The sequence below is a fragment of the Molothrus aeneus genome, chromosome 3 (assembly GCF_037042795.1).
Source record: "Molothrus aeneus isolate 106 chromosome 3, BPBGC_Maene_1.0, whole genome shotgun sequence".
In the NCBI taxonomy this organism is placed as follows: Eukaryota; Metazoa; Chordata; class Aves; order Passeriformes; family Icteridae; genus Molothrus; species Molothrus aeneus.
The window spans coordinates 37,502,269-37,520,525 of NC_089648.1; the positions used below are offsets into that span (position 1 = coordinate 37,502,269).

The following is an 18,257-nucleotide window of genomic DNA, read 5'->3' on the forward strand; positions in this document are numbered from 1 at the left end:
TTAAACTTTTACTTCTCTTCTTTGCATTTACAATCAAAAACACCTTTATATCACTAGCTTTGCTCAGAGATTTTGATGAAAATAAAAATGAAAAGAATGGAAAGAAACACACATCATTTTTCTTTAGTATTGCAGGAACAAATCAAACCATAAGTGCAATCACTAAAGGGCAAAGTAGTGAGCAGTTCAGTTTCTCAGAAGAAACTGAGCTCTGGTCTTTTCTCACAGTGAGATACAGAATAAGCCACATCATGATAAAAGGACGCTCCCATAAAATGGCAGTAAATGTACAAATTCATAATTCAGCTGATTGGCTCAAGAAAGAGACAACAGCTACAGCTATAAAGGAAGCTGAGTATGAAACATCACACAGGTTAAAACACAGAATCATGATGCAGCCAAGTGTTGGAAAAGATGATGAAAGAGTAAGCACATTTTACTGCCAATTGTGTTTTCCACCAGATCTCTATTCATAGGGAAGAACAGTGAGGAATATCAATATTTGTTCTCAATGCCATATGTTACATTGTACCAGTTCTTTTAAATGCTAAGCTATTTTTAAGAGGTTCATTTAAATTGGAAAAGTCAATGTTCAGAAATGTGTCCCATGTGCAGAATTCTTGACTGTGTACTAACTAGAATAACACACACACTGCAGAATATTTTCCATTACTAATTCACGTTTCTAAATAAAACCACTTTATTGTTGTTTGCGTTCTAACATCTCTGTCTTCGAATAGTCTAGCTAAGAATATCACTTTGAAGACTAGGGCATGCATCAGAGCATTGTTGAAAAGTAATTTTTTGAATGTGCAAATTTCAAACAATGGTAATCACAGACCTGATTCAGGTTTACACTTAGGAAAAACAACTGCAGAACGCAATGAATGTGCATAAAGCTAAAAAGCATAATTCACATATCAAACACTCTAAACGTTATACACAGCCAGTTCACCCACATTTGTTAACACTATTCAGGAAATAATTCTGAATTCAAAATTGATTTAGAAACTCAAACTGCTTCTGAACAGTGCTTTAAATCATTAAATAGTTATTTCAATGGGAAGAACTAACCACTTGGTTTTAGTCATTTCTATAAAACATTGACTGACTGTCACTCTAGTTATGGGTGTAGTTTTCCAAGGTCTTACACATCTCATTCAACAATTGGAAAAAATACCCCAGGAGTAATTTTTAAACTCTGTCCCCTGCTACAGACAGTAACTTCTTGAGCAGAGTTTTGTAGCATGCAGCAAATTCAATTTAGAAGAAGGAATCAATATAACATGCTGAAATAAAAAGAAAACCAGAAGCCTGTTACAATTTTCAAACTTTCTCAGAACATAATAGTAACTACTTAGTTCAGACACAGTCCTGTTTCATTCCTTATGAAAGCTGTGAACAGAAGTTGTTGCAAAAATGACAAATCAAGCCATCCTTTACCACATTTTCTGTATAGACACGTTTATACTGTTTGTATTATGTGTTCACTACAAACAGCTAATATATTTCAATGACAGAACGTCTTCAATGGAAGAAGAATGAAGGCCTTTAATACCTACAACTAATAAACTTATAGGTGAAAAAGACAACTTACCATTATATGTTCAAGTAGAGAATCTATTGCAACTATATTATCAAAATATGTTCTGCAGAGAAAGAGAAGTCAATAAACATTGGCATTTAGTCAAACACTTCTCAAATTAGTGACAGGGGCTCTTGCTTCGCTACAGCTTAACATGGAGCCAGAAAAGGTGAGGACAAACCACTGCACCTTGAAAATCACTGACTGGCTTTCTACAGCACAAGGAAATTAAGAAATGGTCCTAGCTCTGTTCCCTTGAAACATTAATCTACAGAATTGAGAATATGCTTTATTATACATAGAATTTGCTCTGCACAAAATGGAAAGACTACCAAATATTGCCTGGTGTGAACTGAATAGGCTCCTGCTGAGCAATACCAAGAAGGCATCAAAATGCTTTGGCACCTCTAACACACTGAAAATTTTAAAAGTAGAAGAGAAAAGGAAAAGAAAAGAAGTAGGAAACAACAACAAAAAAATCTCTTTTAAAATACCAAAAATTGGCTAACTCCATGTCATAATATCTAATCCTTAACAGTAGTTAAAAGGCAACTATTTAAGAAACTCTTCATGGGTTTTCTCTATGAACAACAGTTGAAGTTGAAGAAAGGGAATGATCTTGTAACTTAAAAAATAAAAAAGAATTTTTAAAAGAATCTCAGTTTCACAGCAAAGTGGTAACTGTTCAAGGACAGTCAAGAACATTGAAAGATAAAGGTCAAACTTATTAGTAAAAGAAGTCTAAATCTTCCACATGCCAAGTATTAATAACCCTTGGATTACAATGTTCCCAGCAGACAAAAGGCATTGTCCCGTGGCCTTGAATATATACACAGCTCAGTCCTGTTTGGGTTTAGTGGAAAGGAGATACAAAATACACTGGTCTGACATCGTCAGGGGCATGAAGAGGTGGAGCACTGAATACTTTGCCCTTTCTAAAATGTTACAGAACCTGTCCCGGTGACATTGCACACTAACCATTTCCTCACTGAAAAGGAAATTCTCCTTCCATGTTAGAAAAGATACAGACCACTTCCAAGAGGAATCTAATTATTTTCTTGCTGATACAAGTCTGTGCCTACGTGAAGCTCATAAAGATATTATTAAATGATATCCCAGTTTTGTGTCTTAAAATACAAACTTTCTTCTTTCATTGAAACTAAAAAACTCTAGGAAATTATAATACTATCTAAGAATTATTCTCTTACAGAAATGCATAATAAATATTTCCAGTACTTATTACTTATTATCTTAAAAACTTAAAACAATTACAAAATTCTTTAAAACAATCTCAGTACTATGCCAGTTTAAGAAAAAATTGCCAGTTCATAAATCTGGATAGATTAATATAGTTTTTGGTAAAGCACTCTGGAAAGGAATATAATGGTGCAAGACTTGGTAAGAGTGCCTTTTGGGAGACATGCTCTGAATCATGTTGAAATTAAAAATAAAGGTCATCCTGAGGAAAAGTATGGAAAAACATCTGGATACAACCAGCTTGCCCTCCTTGCAAGGGGCAGACTCCTCCCTGTAGTTTATTACTCTCCCTTCCAGCTGGGTCAGCTTGGCTGCCTACATTCCTGAGCAATAGCATAGGAATCTGGGACATCCTCTAATCTCATCAGCCTGAGAACTGTTCACCAAGACCCACAGAAGTGTTTGCAGCAAAAATACAAGACATCTCATTTTTCCACAGTATCATCATTACTTTGTGATGCACTTTGAAATTTTTCTACCAACTAGTTTCATAAAACACTGTTAAGCACTCCAGACTGATTTACCAAAAGTACAGCTCTGGTTTATCTTTTAATTTATTGGTTATCTTTGCTCTTTAAAGATTCTTATAGCAGTGACAAACAAAAAGATATGAAGGAAGAGCAGATAACCTAAACACTAAACTGATTTTGCAAGTCTAAGCTCAAGCTTTCACACACTTTCTGTGCTTTCAAATTAATCTTGCCTTATAGTGACAAGAAATTAAAGCAAACATATTACATGCAATAAAAGCCTTTGAAAATTAAAAGAGATCCTTCAGAAAATGTACGGGAAGAGCAACCATGTGGCAAGCTCTGATTCTTCAAGGATTTACCTCTGAAATCCATATATTTATGAATACATGCATTCACGTCCAAAAAGTTGTTGGGAGAATAGGGGAAGCTGAAGCATACTAAACAACTTTCTGTAAAGTCCTTTCAAGCCTTCTAAAATTGCCATGAGACACCAAGCCTATTTTTCAACACTAAAAAGATGGCCACATTTAACTCTGACAGAAGAGGTGTGAAAAAAAGAGGAAAAAACCCCATGCAAAAGACCACAAGAATAAATAAATTCTGTGAGGCATAAATGAATGTGACATTTTCATCTGCACCACCACCACAAAAAAAATTATGAAAGGGATACACCACTGCCACACATACCACTTGTTCTTGTCCCTGTGCTGAAGTTTGCCCACCCTCTGAAGTGTGCCTTTGCACCTGCTTGTGAGCCACACTGAGTGGCTTCCACTACTGCTACTGAGTGAACACAGGTAGATTGGAAGAGCCAGGCTAGAAAAGCTCATCAAAAACCCACGAGATTATCTTGCACATCACACTTACTTCGATACATCAAGCAAGAAGTCATTCAGTTCAGTCTGCTTGGCAAGGCCCCGGCACACCTGGAAGCACAGATCATAGAACCATTTGCTCCAGAACACTGATGCCACAGGGAAACTGAAGTCCCATCCCTTTAATTTGTATGAAAAAAACACCAGTAACTTGTGTGTGTACATAAGTGTGTGTGTATATATATATACACACATATCTGCTACAGCACAGTATAAAATTAAAGCTAAATTTGTGTGCTGGGTTTCAATCTTAGCTATCTAGCTGCTGAGTTAAAACTGTGAAACACAAGTAAAATCTTTCCTAAGACTCACTTAAATCTGTTGGTTTTTACACTTGTTCATGCTCTCTCAAAGGCTGTCACTGACTGTGATTATGGAATGAACATTTCCTTATCCAGACCCTCAGATCTTCTGAGAATGTCAAATATTTTGTTTCCCTTTTCCCTTACCACATTTTTGCCACTTTTTCCAGGCTGCAAAGTAGCATATAGACACAACTGTAGTCTGACATCAGACAAGTTTAACTAAGCTAAGCAGCAGATGATATATGCTCAACTCAGGGAGAAATCAGCATGAATATGCATACAGAAAATAGTATGCATACTTCTTTTTAGAAGCAAAATGTTAGATGAAGCAAAGCTTTCAACTTGTGTTTTTACTTGACATACTTGCATACTCAGTATCTGAAACACAATTGTACATCTGTATATTACTAGAGCAAGCACTGAGGCCAAAAGCAAAACAAATCTCTACTGCTTGTACATTTTACACTCACAGAAGTATCACTTTGAATTAGTAATATCTTTCATCTGTGCAAAGTAGATACAAAATGCCAGATCAAAACTCTTGCATTCTTCTCTTGCAAAAAAACTTGGGAAGGGCAAGCGCTCTGCTTAGAAGAATGAAGAGAAATAAAAATGGACAAGCTTGAACTTAACTTTCCCTGTTGTGTTTTGTTAGATGTGAAAGACTTCTCAATCAAGGAGAGAGCAATTCCTACATAGGTGAAGCTACAACTGCATGCAATTTCAATTCTAGTGTACAATAGCCTGTGCCAGCTAATTCTGCCTAGATGGGAATGACCACCCCAAAGTCAGTGACTTCCAGCAGAGAAGCAGAAAAGATTAGAGACTACAAGAGAAAAGCAGGAAGCTTTCTGCATGTCTTCTGACAAGTGTGTGAAAGACACCTTGAAAAAAAGAATGTCATGAATTTCCTCCTGGGAGTTGACAGAAGAATCTATTTTAGCATCTTCTCTGAGTTGACAGAATATGTTTAGTTTCAGTATTACCATCCTCTGCTAGCTGAAGTAACAAAACCTATTAGCAAAGCTGCTGGGGTTTGCTAGAGCAGCTTGACACTGAAGCTCCATTAGGCACCCAGCTAGGGACAGCATGAAGCATCCTTAGTGGCAGTAGTTACAGGACCATGAAGCAGCTAGTGAGGATGGCTTAAAATAGGTTTTGCTAGCAACACTTCATCATTCCAAACTGAATACCAAAGCAGCAGGAAAGCAACCAGTTAGCCTAGTAGTTGCCTTTCTACAAGAAAACAAAACAATCCTGCAAAATTGTTGTGAAAAATCTGCTTTAATCATTATTTATCTACATTGTTCAAATTTCTTTTCTTTAGTACAAATATTGTTTGTTATTTGATCCATGATTGCAAGTGAGGAAAAACTAGTTGAACAAACACCAAAAATGTTAGCATATTTTTCCAGGTTCAAGGAAGGGGCTCTAATCAATGCTTTAGCAATGACCTCCAGTTAAATCTGATCACAGTCCATGCTCCTATTAAATACATTGGGGAAGACAAGATACAGAATAAAAAAAATTAAAAACCACTCACACTTACTTGTACTTGATGTATTGCTACTGAAGCCCATGCAAGATTTGCTGTTGCAACCTGCAACAAAAGAGAAGAAACTCTCTCTGAAAAAACCTTGAAAACTGCACATCAGTGACATGCCTCTTTTCTCTATCTACCTGCTGAGCAAATTGACTGCGCTGTTTTAGACAGTCAGGCAGTAACAATTTAAGGGAAGACAGTTATTTTGCAAAAGTCTCAATGTACTTGTGAGTGTTTCAGTTTTAGAGCTTACCAATGGTTTTCAGAAGCAGCCATGAGCTTAAAAATACAACATCAAAACAAACATCTCATAAGCCGAGGGCTTTAAAAATTATACCGTTGAAAGGCATCTGCCATAGAAATAAAATCTGCCTTAACAGCTTTCTGAGGCTGTATCTCTTCAGCAATAGCTACTTCCAGCTGTAAACAGGCACTGTTTCTCTCATTACTGTTTTGGTGGCAGAAGAACCAGACCTGATCCCTCAGCTCAAGTGTTTGAAGTATGACAGTTTCCAGGCAACATTTCAAACAAATGTCATGTAAACTGCAGCTAACTATGATGTGCTACCATGCATAATCTCCTGTCCTTGAAGCACAGGAGCTTTACAGGAACACAGTGAACAGAAGCACAAGAGGTCAGCTTTTGCATGCCCTCCTAAGGTATTTTTTTTATTTCATATTTTTATACAGAACACTTTGCACACATTTCATAAAAATTGCTAATGGCATCCAAAGGCTTTCTGAAATCTGAAAATGAAAAGAATGCTTTAGAAAACTCAGAAAGTGACCTTAAAATATTTTTAATTTACTAATAAAATACTTTCATTTAGCAGACAGTATTTTCCAAGTAGAACATTCATGAACTTTAGCTACAGAAGCTATTTTATATAACATAAAACATTCATATTTTCATAAAAAAATTCATGTTTGAGACTTAGCTGAATTGTAGATTGATTAATGTAATAGGACAATTGAAAAAATTAAATAAATTGTGTGTAGGCTGCAGAATTAATGAAGCCCGGTTTTGTATGAATGCCTGTTCTTTGTTCTCTGAGCAAGGACAGTGGCACCACCACACTAATCTAGTTCCCTACCTTGACCTCTGTCTACTGGTGAAAAAATACAAGGTGTGACAACAAGCTGAAGTGGCACTGATTACAGAACTAATATACACATGTAAACATCAGATGAATGCCAGAGTACTTAGCTTACTGATAAACAAAATATACACTTGACAAGTACTGCTGCTGTTTTCCTTCTTTGGGAGGACTAGTTTTAGTACCTATTGCCTGAATATCTTCTGTCCTTTTCACACAAATAATTCCTGTTCAGTACAGCTAAACTGCACCATGGTGGATCTCATACCTTTTAAGACAACACACCTGGCTAGAACTCACTCCATTTTGTCCTGTGTGTTCAGATTCCCTTCTCTGGGGGATGGCACAGAGAAGAAATTCATCTTTACATCAGAGACATGTTAATGGGGCATAACAGAGATCCTCACCCTGACATGAGAGCAAAGATGCACTTTGAACACCTTTATTACATCAACAGCCTTTGCAACACCTGCTCAGTTTTCAAATCTATTTGTATTTGGCTAACAGCTCCTAACTTCAGATTGACAAATGGACATGTATGGACAACACAGCTACAGAGGACTTGTATGAACTGAGTAATGCATGCAGAACAGTCATGGAAAGGGGAAGATGAGCATGAATGAGAATATCTGGATAACGAAGCATCAGAAGTTAAAAAAAGCAGAGGAGAGCTTTATGAGCATCACCCAGACTGGCAGGTCATCCAGATATCAGCATTTCTATATACACTTTCTAAAGGCATCTAAGTCAGGAGACAAAGGACAGTGATCCTGACAACTCACAGAGATGGGACAGGCTAGAGAGAGACAAAAGCTATCAGCTGCTAAAAGCTAAAGAAAAGCCTGACCCAAAACCAGCACATGGTGATCAACCTAGAAAGAAACCAGGAGACCACAATGACTCAGCAGACAGCATGCCTTGTCCTTCTGTTGCAAGGAATTCTGGAGGGACCACCTGGATACCTGGAACAGGAAATACCGCCTAGACAGACTCATCTTGGTGCTGGAGCAAGTGTGGCAGTAAAAACATGGATGCAAAGATCAGAAACCTCTTTTGCTTCACTTTTGATTTAAAGTAAAATCTCTCTCCCCTCCCGCAAGACCCAGCACTAAGACTTGAGAAACTGTTGCTGAAACATTGCAACACTGTTTTGCCATAGGGCTAATTACTTTAGAAGCTTACACCAAAGAGTAAACTAAAATATTTTTTTAAATCTTACCATAATGTAAAACAAAGCTGTACTGGAAAGTTAAGATTGAGACTCAGATAACTGAGCATTGTCTTTTTTTATATAGAGTGATTTTGGGTTTTGATGTTTGATTTACACTTACATTTCATTTACCTGCCCTGCGTTAACTTCTCTAACAACTCTGTATTGAGTTTATAATCAATACAGAAACTTGGAATCTGTTTATCCACAAAAGAACACAAGCTAAAACTCTTGATGTGTCCCTGTAATTGTATGTTTTACCTCCTCTGACTGAAAATTCAAATCACCACCTATTTTCTTTTTAATAAGAACAAAATCAAGCATGAAAAAGATATAAACTCACGAGAAGAGCATGAGGAGGAAGTTTGGAGTGGAGGTAGGGATGGGAGTGAAGTCCTGACTGTGGTGGGGAAGTGGGCAAAGGCTGCACAGGAGCTCACCTCTTGGTGACTGTGGTGGAAGGCTTCTTTGCCCCAGTGACGGTAAAGCTCCAGGATACCAATCAGGTCACCAATTGCTGTGACAATTGGCAGACACAGAACAGATTGGATACGGGTCCCCGACTCCAGTCCAGTACCTTTGGGAAATCGCTCATCCTAGAAAATGCAAATATAGTCTGATAAAATGTGATATCTGATAAAGCATTAACAGCCAAGACACTGATGTTTTCCTCCTCCTCCTCCTATCTGAGCAAATCTGCAGGAAAATCACAAAAGTCACAAAAACTCATTTCTCAGCATAACTTCTACACAGTAGTAAGACAGCAACTAAAAAAATGTAATTTTGAAGTCTCAGCATTAATTTACATATACAGATAACTTTATTGATGTAAGGTCAGAATTAGCTGTGATATTACACCCAGATTTGAGTTTGTTTATATAATGTTTTTTTCTCTATTCTCACAGGCAGAAAAAATGGCACATTATTGCCAATGCCAGTCCAGATTAAATAAAAACTCAAACAAGGAATACTACCACCCCAACATCCTTTCCTCCAAAAAACCCTAAAGAACTTGTAATCACAAAGTGGACTGCTCAGATCTCAGTATTAAGAGTAGACAACAATGCTTATAAGAAAACAAAAATTGAAACTTAAGGCTAAGGCTTTAGCTTATACAGTTATAATCCTCAACCAACTCTTGAGGAGGAAAATGCATTCCCAAAAAATTACACATGAGAGTAAGCATCTTCTTCCTTTTCTTATGCATCCTGAATAAACTGGTGCAAACGATAAAGAAATAAATGGTCAAATAACCCTACCAGCTTCTATGTAAGGCGCAAATACCTAACTTTTAATCTTCAGAGAGCATGTTCAAGGCTTTATGGCTTCACTTCCCCCCATAGGAAAACTCAGGCAGGCCTAAGAAAACACCTGGACAGTCACTGCCCAGTGCCAAGTGTGCAAGACCCATTTCCCTGCACATCAGGCCTTCAGTACCCGATTCACACCTTCCCTGCAGGCTGTGCTTAGGCAAGAAAGCCACCCCTTCAAGGCTGATCAAAATCTCTCACTTCTCAAAGAAAACAGCAAGTAATCTCTACCTTAATTACTAAGATGACAATCAACTTTAACAAATGACAGACAAAAGAGAGTGGGAAGCACTTTGAAACACGAGCCTTCTGCTTTCTCTTTTTAGCTCTGTCCTCCCACAAAAAAAGGGCTGGCAAGTCTACCTTCATGCGCTTCCCTTTTGCTGTTGAGAAGCTTCTAAAAATCACACAAAAGCAAACCATCTCACCAAAATGAATCTTACTGTTTGGTCAATGAATCAATGAATATTAAACCAAGAAAAAATTTCAAAACTCCTCCTCACTAACCCCATGATTTTAGTAAGAATGTAAAACCAAAACACAGAACTCTTGTATGTCAGGATATCATGATATTGATTGGAAATTACTGGTAACAATTTAAACCCTTCAACTGAAAAAACATACCAACACATAAAGTCTAAATAGTCCAGAGTGTGTAGAAAGCACTGACTATTACTACAGGGAAAACAGTTTCTGCCTTTCGGTTTTGTGGCTCTGTTTAAGTGTACTCACATTAGGCATTTGGTATTTGTTTATAGTACATGTTTGCTCAACTAAGGTCATACGTTTTTAAAAAAAATTTTGTTAAAAGTAGAGACAGCAATGTCCTTTTTTTTTGTTTTGGTCACAGTATCTAACAATTGTTATTCTGGAAAGAACTTGAAAAGATAGGAAACATTGAAGAGAGAAGAAAATGTAAACTTCCTTGGTGTTCTCAAAACCAACTAATCATAAAGTGCTTACTCAAAGTACAGTTTAAAAACCAATTTCATAAAACTGTATAGATGCAACTAATGGATGAAGTATTTAAAAAAAATTAATAAGGACAGACATACAGAGTGCCAAGAATTATCAGAATGTCACCTCAGGAACTTCTAACTCCTGTTACAGAAAAAGGCTTGAATTTTGATATCAGTTACATTACTGTACTTTTCATGTAGATCTAATGATATTATCAGTATTTTAGCTTTACATTAGAATATGTAGAGATAAAAATCCTGCCTAATAATCGGAATTCTAATTGACATTCTTGTCAGTGTCAGCCCTGTATTAAAATTAAATCAAATTTGATTGACTACATGAAAGTCTTCTTGTTTGGGGTTAATATTTCAAGACCAAGAAGACAGGAGTTTTGATTGGTTGTTTGTTCCAATTGACAGTGGTTCCATCACGTCCTTTATCTGACAACCAAAAAAAAAGGTAAAATAACCCAAAGTGAAAAAAACCTCAAACCTGTAAAACTAGAAATAAATGAAGTATTCTAAAATTATTCCATCAGCTAATCCAAACTCAGATTTACTTTCCTGGTATCGGGACAGATGCAAATTCTATAATTAAATGTTCATCTCAATAAACATTTCAGCATCAACACATTCATTCTAAGAACATGCTGCAATATCTCATTAAGAAGAGAAAGCTTTTTACCCCCAGAATATCTTCTACTAACAACGTTTTTCTGGATCTGGCTACATAAGCAGATACAGTAGTGCCATGTGCAATGGGTCCTGCAGGAATGAGTCGTGGGTGTCCTTCTTTAGCTCCTGGTGGTGTGAATACACACAGACTCTAGTTAGAAAGAAAAAAAAGAGAAAAAAAGGGAAAAAAAGCAATTAGAAAGCATGATTACTTTTACAGTTATGTACAATAAAGTAGATAATGTAGAGAAACACAGCCTTTGACAATGAAAAGTAGTTGAATAAACTCTCCTTAATTCTTCCAAAATCTTAGAAACCCCACTCTTAAGTCATCCAGGTAACTCTGGTGCAACTCCAGTGGAGCACAGTGGATAACTTAAGTCACTTATTATTTATATCAGGGTAGGATTGCATTTACTTTGAACACATAATACACAGCATACAAGACTCATTCAAGATAACGTTATCTTGTAAGAAAAACATTATCTTAACTTTTTTACCTATGATGCACTCATTTATTGCAATAGAAAATACTCAAAAAGTAGAGATAATATTTAAACTTCTTGTTATATATGACAATGCCACACCACAATGCATTGCTAACACTCCTCTTAAGAATGGCCGCAGGTCGTGCTGCTGATTAATTTCACTCTCAGAATTTGCTTTCATTAGGGCTGCAATCAGACAGGAGCTGTTTTCTAGCATGGATTATTACAGGTAAAATTTGCATACAAAAATTCAGCATCTACTATCAGCTGTAGAAAATGAAGTGATAAGGTGCATCCTCTCATAATTCTCCCTTCTTTACAAACATGCATGGTCTGTTATAAAGCACTAGTACTAAAGAAATCAAAAAAAAACCCCACTGAAATGTGAAGAAGCCTACTCAATATACCAGAATAAAAAGCTTCATTTACTCTTACTTGCTTATAATCTAATAAAGATACATATAATTTTTAAATAAAAACTTAGTTTCACAGCTGCTTGCCTTCATAAGCTTCAGTTCATGTTTTTACATGCACTTAAATAGAATGAAAAAGAACATTTTACATAACACAGCCAAGAAAAGCACACCATGATCTAAAAAAAAAAAAAAAAAGGACATTATTCTAATAAAACTGAAGAAAAGACAGATCTTTGTTTATTTAGATCAGTGTTCTGGTATAAAATAATTTTCAAAAATAAAAAAGCTAGTAAAATATAAAGAGCATAGAAATACTGAAATATCATAGTCTCATCTGCTATACTATATGCTTAAGATTTACTATTTAAAATATACTCTTATAACAGGAAAAGCAACACTTTAAAGGTGGCTTCTGTTGAAGAGTACTGCAAAATGTAGAAATGCAACAGAATGTTAAAAGTCTGATTTATGTAGTCCAAGTAGTGGAATGAGTCAAAATCAACAGGACAGAGAGCAAAGCTGATTTTGCTGAAGATGCCAAATAACTCTTTTATTCACACCTTCTTCTATGCTTCAGATACATTTGATTCTTTTTGCCATGGTATCAATGCATTACATATAGCAAAGTAACTGTGCTATTTAAATTATGTGTATAAAATGTGCTTTTTACACTCATCTCCTGAGTCATGCCCAGCCCTAAACATAACACAATGCACAAATCTTTCTCTTCTCAGAAAGCGCTTCTCAAAACAAGAAAAAAATGGAAGAAAACCAAACAAGCACTTGCACCAGAAAACAAAGAATTCACTTCTCCCACACCTTCAGGGCCAAAAACCTGTGCTGACATTATCAAGTATTGCCTGCTAAGGCTGCTTGCACCAGCACAGTCTTTCCTGCGTCCTTGTGTATCATTCTGTCTGGTACACCCCTCTGTTGCTAACACAATGAAGTATTGCTGTGAACAAGTTTCCCTATGCTGAAAAAAGTTTGTGAACATTATTTTACTTCCAGCTTCTCCAAAAAAGTGTTACAGAAGCAATCCCATTCTGCTTCTAAAGAAAGTTGCAAACCTGTGGCTAAGGGGTCAGTGATCTAAAAAACTCTTCTAACTACCCAACAGGTTCTAAATTTGCCACTGGTCCCTCCTGACTGCAGAGGTAGAAATGACTGTGCAGAACAATAGATAATCTTATCCTAACCATGCAGCACTATTAAAAAGAAAGGCAATTTTTCTCCTAACCATATATGAGCTGAAATTAATCCATAAGCTTCTACCATTCCACACTGACTTTATACATACACCAAAAAAATTGCTGTGAGTGGTTGTACATTCCATATTTGATGAATTTAAATCTGAATGAGTTTAAATGTTTATTGCCAATTAATTATGTAGAAATGTCTCAAATAGAAGCCATCAATGGCAAGGTCAGCCAAACAAAACAAAGTAAACTGGGCTCTGCTCTACTACGTCATGTTACTGAAATAATCTCTGAGGTACCCCAAAGACAGACCTTTATGGGGATCTCAAAAATTAACACGGTGGTCAAAAAACAGCAGGTTTTTCACATCACCTATCTAGCTCACTTTTATTTTCTTTCTCTTAAGAAAATACTTATGAAATGAAATGTACTGCAGTAATGGTAAAATTTGGGGGACACCTACTTTCTTCTAACTGTGAACAACTCCAGCATTCTTTTAATTTGCAAATGTACATTCCATATTCTTTCACTAGCTCAAAAGGCAACTAGAAATGTTTCCATACACACATCAGATATATTGCATACAGCTTCACAAGTAAATGAAGAAATGAATAAATTTGGCCCTTTCAAATTAACTTGCATTTTCTCAGTTTGTCTGAATTTTACTTCAAAAAAGACAGTTTGTGTTTCCGGTAATGATAATAAACAATGATTAATAATCAAAATAAGAAACAAGTGGATCTTCATCCACAAGTTAACCAATGTAGAGTCAATAAGAAAGGAAATATGAGAATATTAGGGCCCCTGATTTCCCAAATACTATACTGATAACTCACAATGCAGTAAAAGGAGACAGCAGGATGTTTATGCACTGCTCAGACTCTTTTGCTGCTAATATCACTTGCAGTGAGCCTCTAAGTCAGTATCAGAAAGAGATAAATACAATAGCTCTTTACTGATAATGCTATGTCACTGTCTCTCTCTAGGCAAAAGTTAAGTACTAAAAGATAACTAGTGTAGAAAGAGCATTAGGTATCTCTTCTGCTGATGAGAGAGAAGGCAACCAAAATGGGAGATTCAGTCTGGATCTGAAAAACTACCAAAAGGACAAACATTGGCTTGGAGAGAGAATCCTTTGGAAGCTTACAGGTTCAGGCATTTTGGCACCTGGCAGTCCGCAGGACTCTCTAATTCCCAATTTTGACCTGTTTACCCTCCTTCCAGACAAAGACAGAACCTCCTTTTCTACATCAGTCCTAACTACCCTACTAAAAATATTCTTCCAATAAGTTCCATATGACGATGGACTTCTTTCTTTAAATGTAGTAGGCAGGGGAACACTAAAGTTTGACATCAAGAACTTCCTGTAACTTGCTGAAACCCTAGAGCACATGAGGTTCTTTCTTTCCTTCCATCTGTGACAGGACAGATTGCTCTGGGTGGGCCTAAAATCTTCGAAATTACTCCTCCCCTCATTGTTTAGTCACTTAATTCATTTGTATAACATCCACAGCCAAAAAATCTCCTATTAATTTTGACAGATGTAACACTGTGGTTTGGAATCCACTAATGACCTATCATGAACACAGAGATCAAGAGGTTGTTAAAAAAGCCAACTGAAGCAAAACAGAAAGTCCAAAAGAAATTGTGACCTTAACAAACATTTAAACACTGGTGAACACAGACAAATGTTGCAAAATTCACCATTTCATCTTGGTGGTATTAGGCTATATAGTTGAATTCAACGATCTCAGTTTTTTCCAACTTAAAACATTCTATTGATTCTATTCTATGACCCATGTTTCTTAGGCACTCTAGCTATAGGTAACATATTGTTGTCTCTAATATATTTTAAAAATACTAATGTATATACAAGCCTGCCACCATACAGGAATGCAGAATGATGTACTGTAACTGTTTCTTGAGGGATATAAAGATGACAACATCCTCAATTCACAAATAAACTTGGCTTTCAGATACATAACAAGATCAGAATATACTCAATAAGCCATAATACCATGGGTTTTGGTGCTCTTTCCTTGGTACTACGCACTCAGTCTAGTAAAATTAAGTAATTTATCTTGAGCTCTTACTGTGGCTGAAAAAGCCTTCTTCACTCCTCATCTCCAACAGCTAAGAGCATGCACATGAAGAATTACTCATGTTCATCTTGTCATACTGGCGTAACTTGGCCCCATTGTTGGTTTCTCTAGTAAAAATCTAATGCTTGACAGAGATAGCAGATTAAAATCCCAATAAAAGAAAACATGAGTAGTGGCAGCAAGTCTCATAACACAATAGCATCCGCAACTCTTGACAGATATGGTTACAGCACTAAGCAAGAAAACTGCAGTTCTCAGTGATTTCCATCTTAGGCTCTTCTGATGAAGATGACAACCACCAGTATAATTGATGCTCTTTTTCTAGCCACTGTTGGTATGCAGTTTGTTGGAATCCAGCTCAAGACCAAATCCTATCTCATCAAACCATTCAACCAACTATATAAAGTTTGTCAGGATTGGAACTAAACTGCAAAAATGTATTCATCATCATCCTCATTATCATCATTTCACAAACAGTTATTTCTTCTTTTCATGTAACTACTCATAACTAAGCAAATGACAATCATAAACCAATTTTTCTTAAAGTTCCTTGCAGAAAAGCAGTCTGGATAAGAACAAGACATTTTAATGATTAAAATGAAGGATGAGTACACATGAGACAAGCATTCTGCTAACAAACTATTTTGGTGGTACAGGTGACTGCATTTTGATCTAGTTTATTCCTCAGGACAATCTGCTAATAAAACTGGTCCTAAAATACTTCACGGGAAATCATTTAATATTCAACTGACATTAAATGAAAGCCTTCATACTAAAGCATTGCTATGTGATTTGATGCTTGGGGGAAAGAAAAAATTAAAGAGAAAATGGAAATTGATCAAGCTGATATTAAGTGAGTTCAATGGCCTGTGGTGCTCACATCTGTTTCTGTTCAATAACAGCAATAGATTTTTACTCTTGGTAAAGGACAACTTAAATGTAAGACCACACAACCAAACGATAAAATTATCTGCAGATATTTACAAAGGCTGTGTCTTAAGGCCTGGATTTTTTGCAAGATTAAAGCTCAAGATAAGAGGCAAAGATGAGCAAGAAAAACAAACTAACATGATTTAATTTGGAAATTATTTACAGCCAAGCCCCTTGCATTTGTTATGTGGCATATTTCAAATAGTAGCCCAATACTGCCATGCAAAAATCTTAAAGAGCTCTAAGAAATAATGGGTTTAAGCACAAGTGCAACAGCCTGACTGTACGAGGGAGGCACACAGGGATAAAAGAAGACACCAGATAAAAATACCAGCAACTACCACCATTGTTTATAAAAAACTTGTTTCCTTTGCAATATAACACTGTGTATTAGAGGAGATTTGCAATTTTAAGCCACATCATATGCACAAATGTTGGATACTAGTGAAATGAAGATGGTGCACTTACTGTAGAACTACTAACAGTTGGGTTTGGGTTTTTTTTTTCCTTTTGTTTTTGGCAGGGGGTTTATGTCTTCACCCTTCTGAATAGTATCAATTTTTAACTCCACTTAACTCCTGGAAACTCTCCAGTTGATTTACACAAGAAAAACACCATGAGAGTTACAGAAGTTCATTGACACAGAAAATCAAGTTGATATGCCTCCCTACCATCCCTTCCATTTTAAGGCATGGTCAGCTAAGCATTTTTCTCTAAGACATTTGGCAGAAAAGGTCCCAAACACTCCTCCAGGGATGAGGATCCCTGAGCTTGCACAAGCAACAGACTGTCATGCTTCCTTACAGCCACAGCTGAGGAAGTTTCCCCAATGCCAAATGAGGCACCCTGCTTCTTGCCCTACACACCATAGGTATTGAAGATGATTCCCTTCCTCTCTGCCTTATCCAAGCACATCTTCACCCCTCAACTTTCTTTTCTTTAGACTAAGCAAAACCACTTTTTTTTCCTGACCATTGTCTCTGCTCTCTTCTGAACTCACTTCAGCTCCTCCAATTCTATTTTTTCTTCAAGTGCTGTGTTTAAATGTTTTATTCCATCTGAGGCTTTAGCAGTGGAGAGAGAAAAAGGAAAAATACATTAGGACTAGAGTTCTGTTTGTGATACATAAGTGTATTTTTTATTACAGCAATGGTTATTGCAGACTTATTTTTACCTTCAAATTCACTGAAAACACTAGAATCTTTCTCAGAGTCATCAACTGCCCCACACAGAGAGAGGCAATATGTGGAAAGCCGAGCACTTTTCTTAGCTGAATCATTGTGTGGCTTCTTCTGATCATTTTCCAAAGCCCATTTTGAAATCAAATCTGCTCCTACAAACACATCTGCAGTCCTATATTCTTTCTTTACCTGTGCATTAATGAATATATAGTCAGCAAAACCAGATACCTGGATAAATATTTGCAAATTTTTGCAAAACAACCTCCCATTCTGATAGTGAAACACAAACAACTGGACTCTGTGTAGTTTTCCAGCAATTTCTGCATTCTACCTATAGCATATATTGATGTATGCACAAACTGGGGAATGGAGATGCTGGAGAGCAGAGCCACAGAAAGGGACCTAGGGGTCCTGGTTGATGGCAAGTTGAACCTGAGCCAGCAGTGCCCTGGCAGCCAGGAGGGCCAGCCCTGTCCTGGGGGACATCAGGCACAGCATCACCAGCCAGGCAAGGGAGGGCATTGTCCTGCTCTGCTCTGAGCTGGGGCAGCCTCACCTCGAGCGCTGGGGGCAGTTTTGGGTGACACAATGCAAAAAAGACATTAAGCTCTCAGAGAATGTCCAAACCACTGCAAAAATGATGATGAAGAGA

General features: G+C 36.8%; 1 protein-coding gene across 1 annotated transcript in view; it reads right to left on the reverse strand.

The window, feature by feature from the left end:
• PDE10A (phosphodiesterase 10A) overlaps positions 1-18,257 on the reverse strand; it is a 166,665-nt gene that overhangs the window by 31,564 nt on the left and 116,844 nt on the right. The window contains exons 6-10 of the mRNA XM_066546695.1: positions 11,300-11,440; positions 8,786-8,941; positions 6,045-6,095; positions 4,183-4,241; positions 1,598-1,649 (exon numbers count right to left, since the gene is read on the reverse strand). Of these exons, the coding sequence (XP_066402792.1) occupies positions 1,598-1,649; positions 4,183-4,241; positions 6,045-6,095; positions 8,786-8,941; positions 11,300-11,440 (459 nt within the window). The remainder of the gene's footprint in view (positions 1-1,597; positions 1,650-4,182; positions 4,242-6,044; positions 6,096-8,785; positions 8,942-11,299; positions 11,441-18,257) is intronic.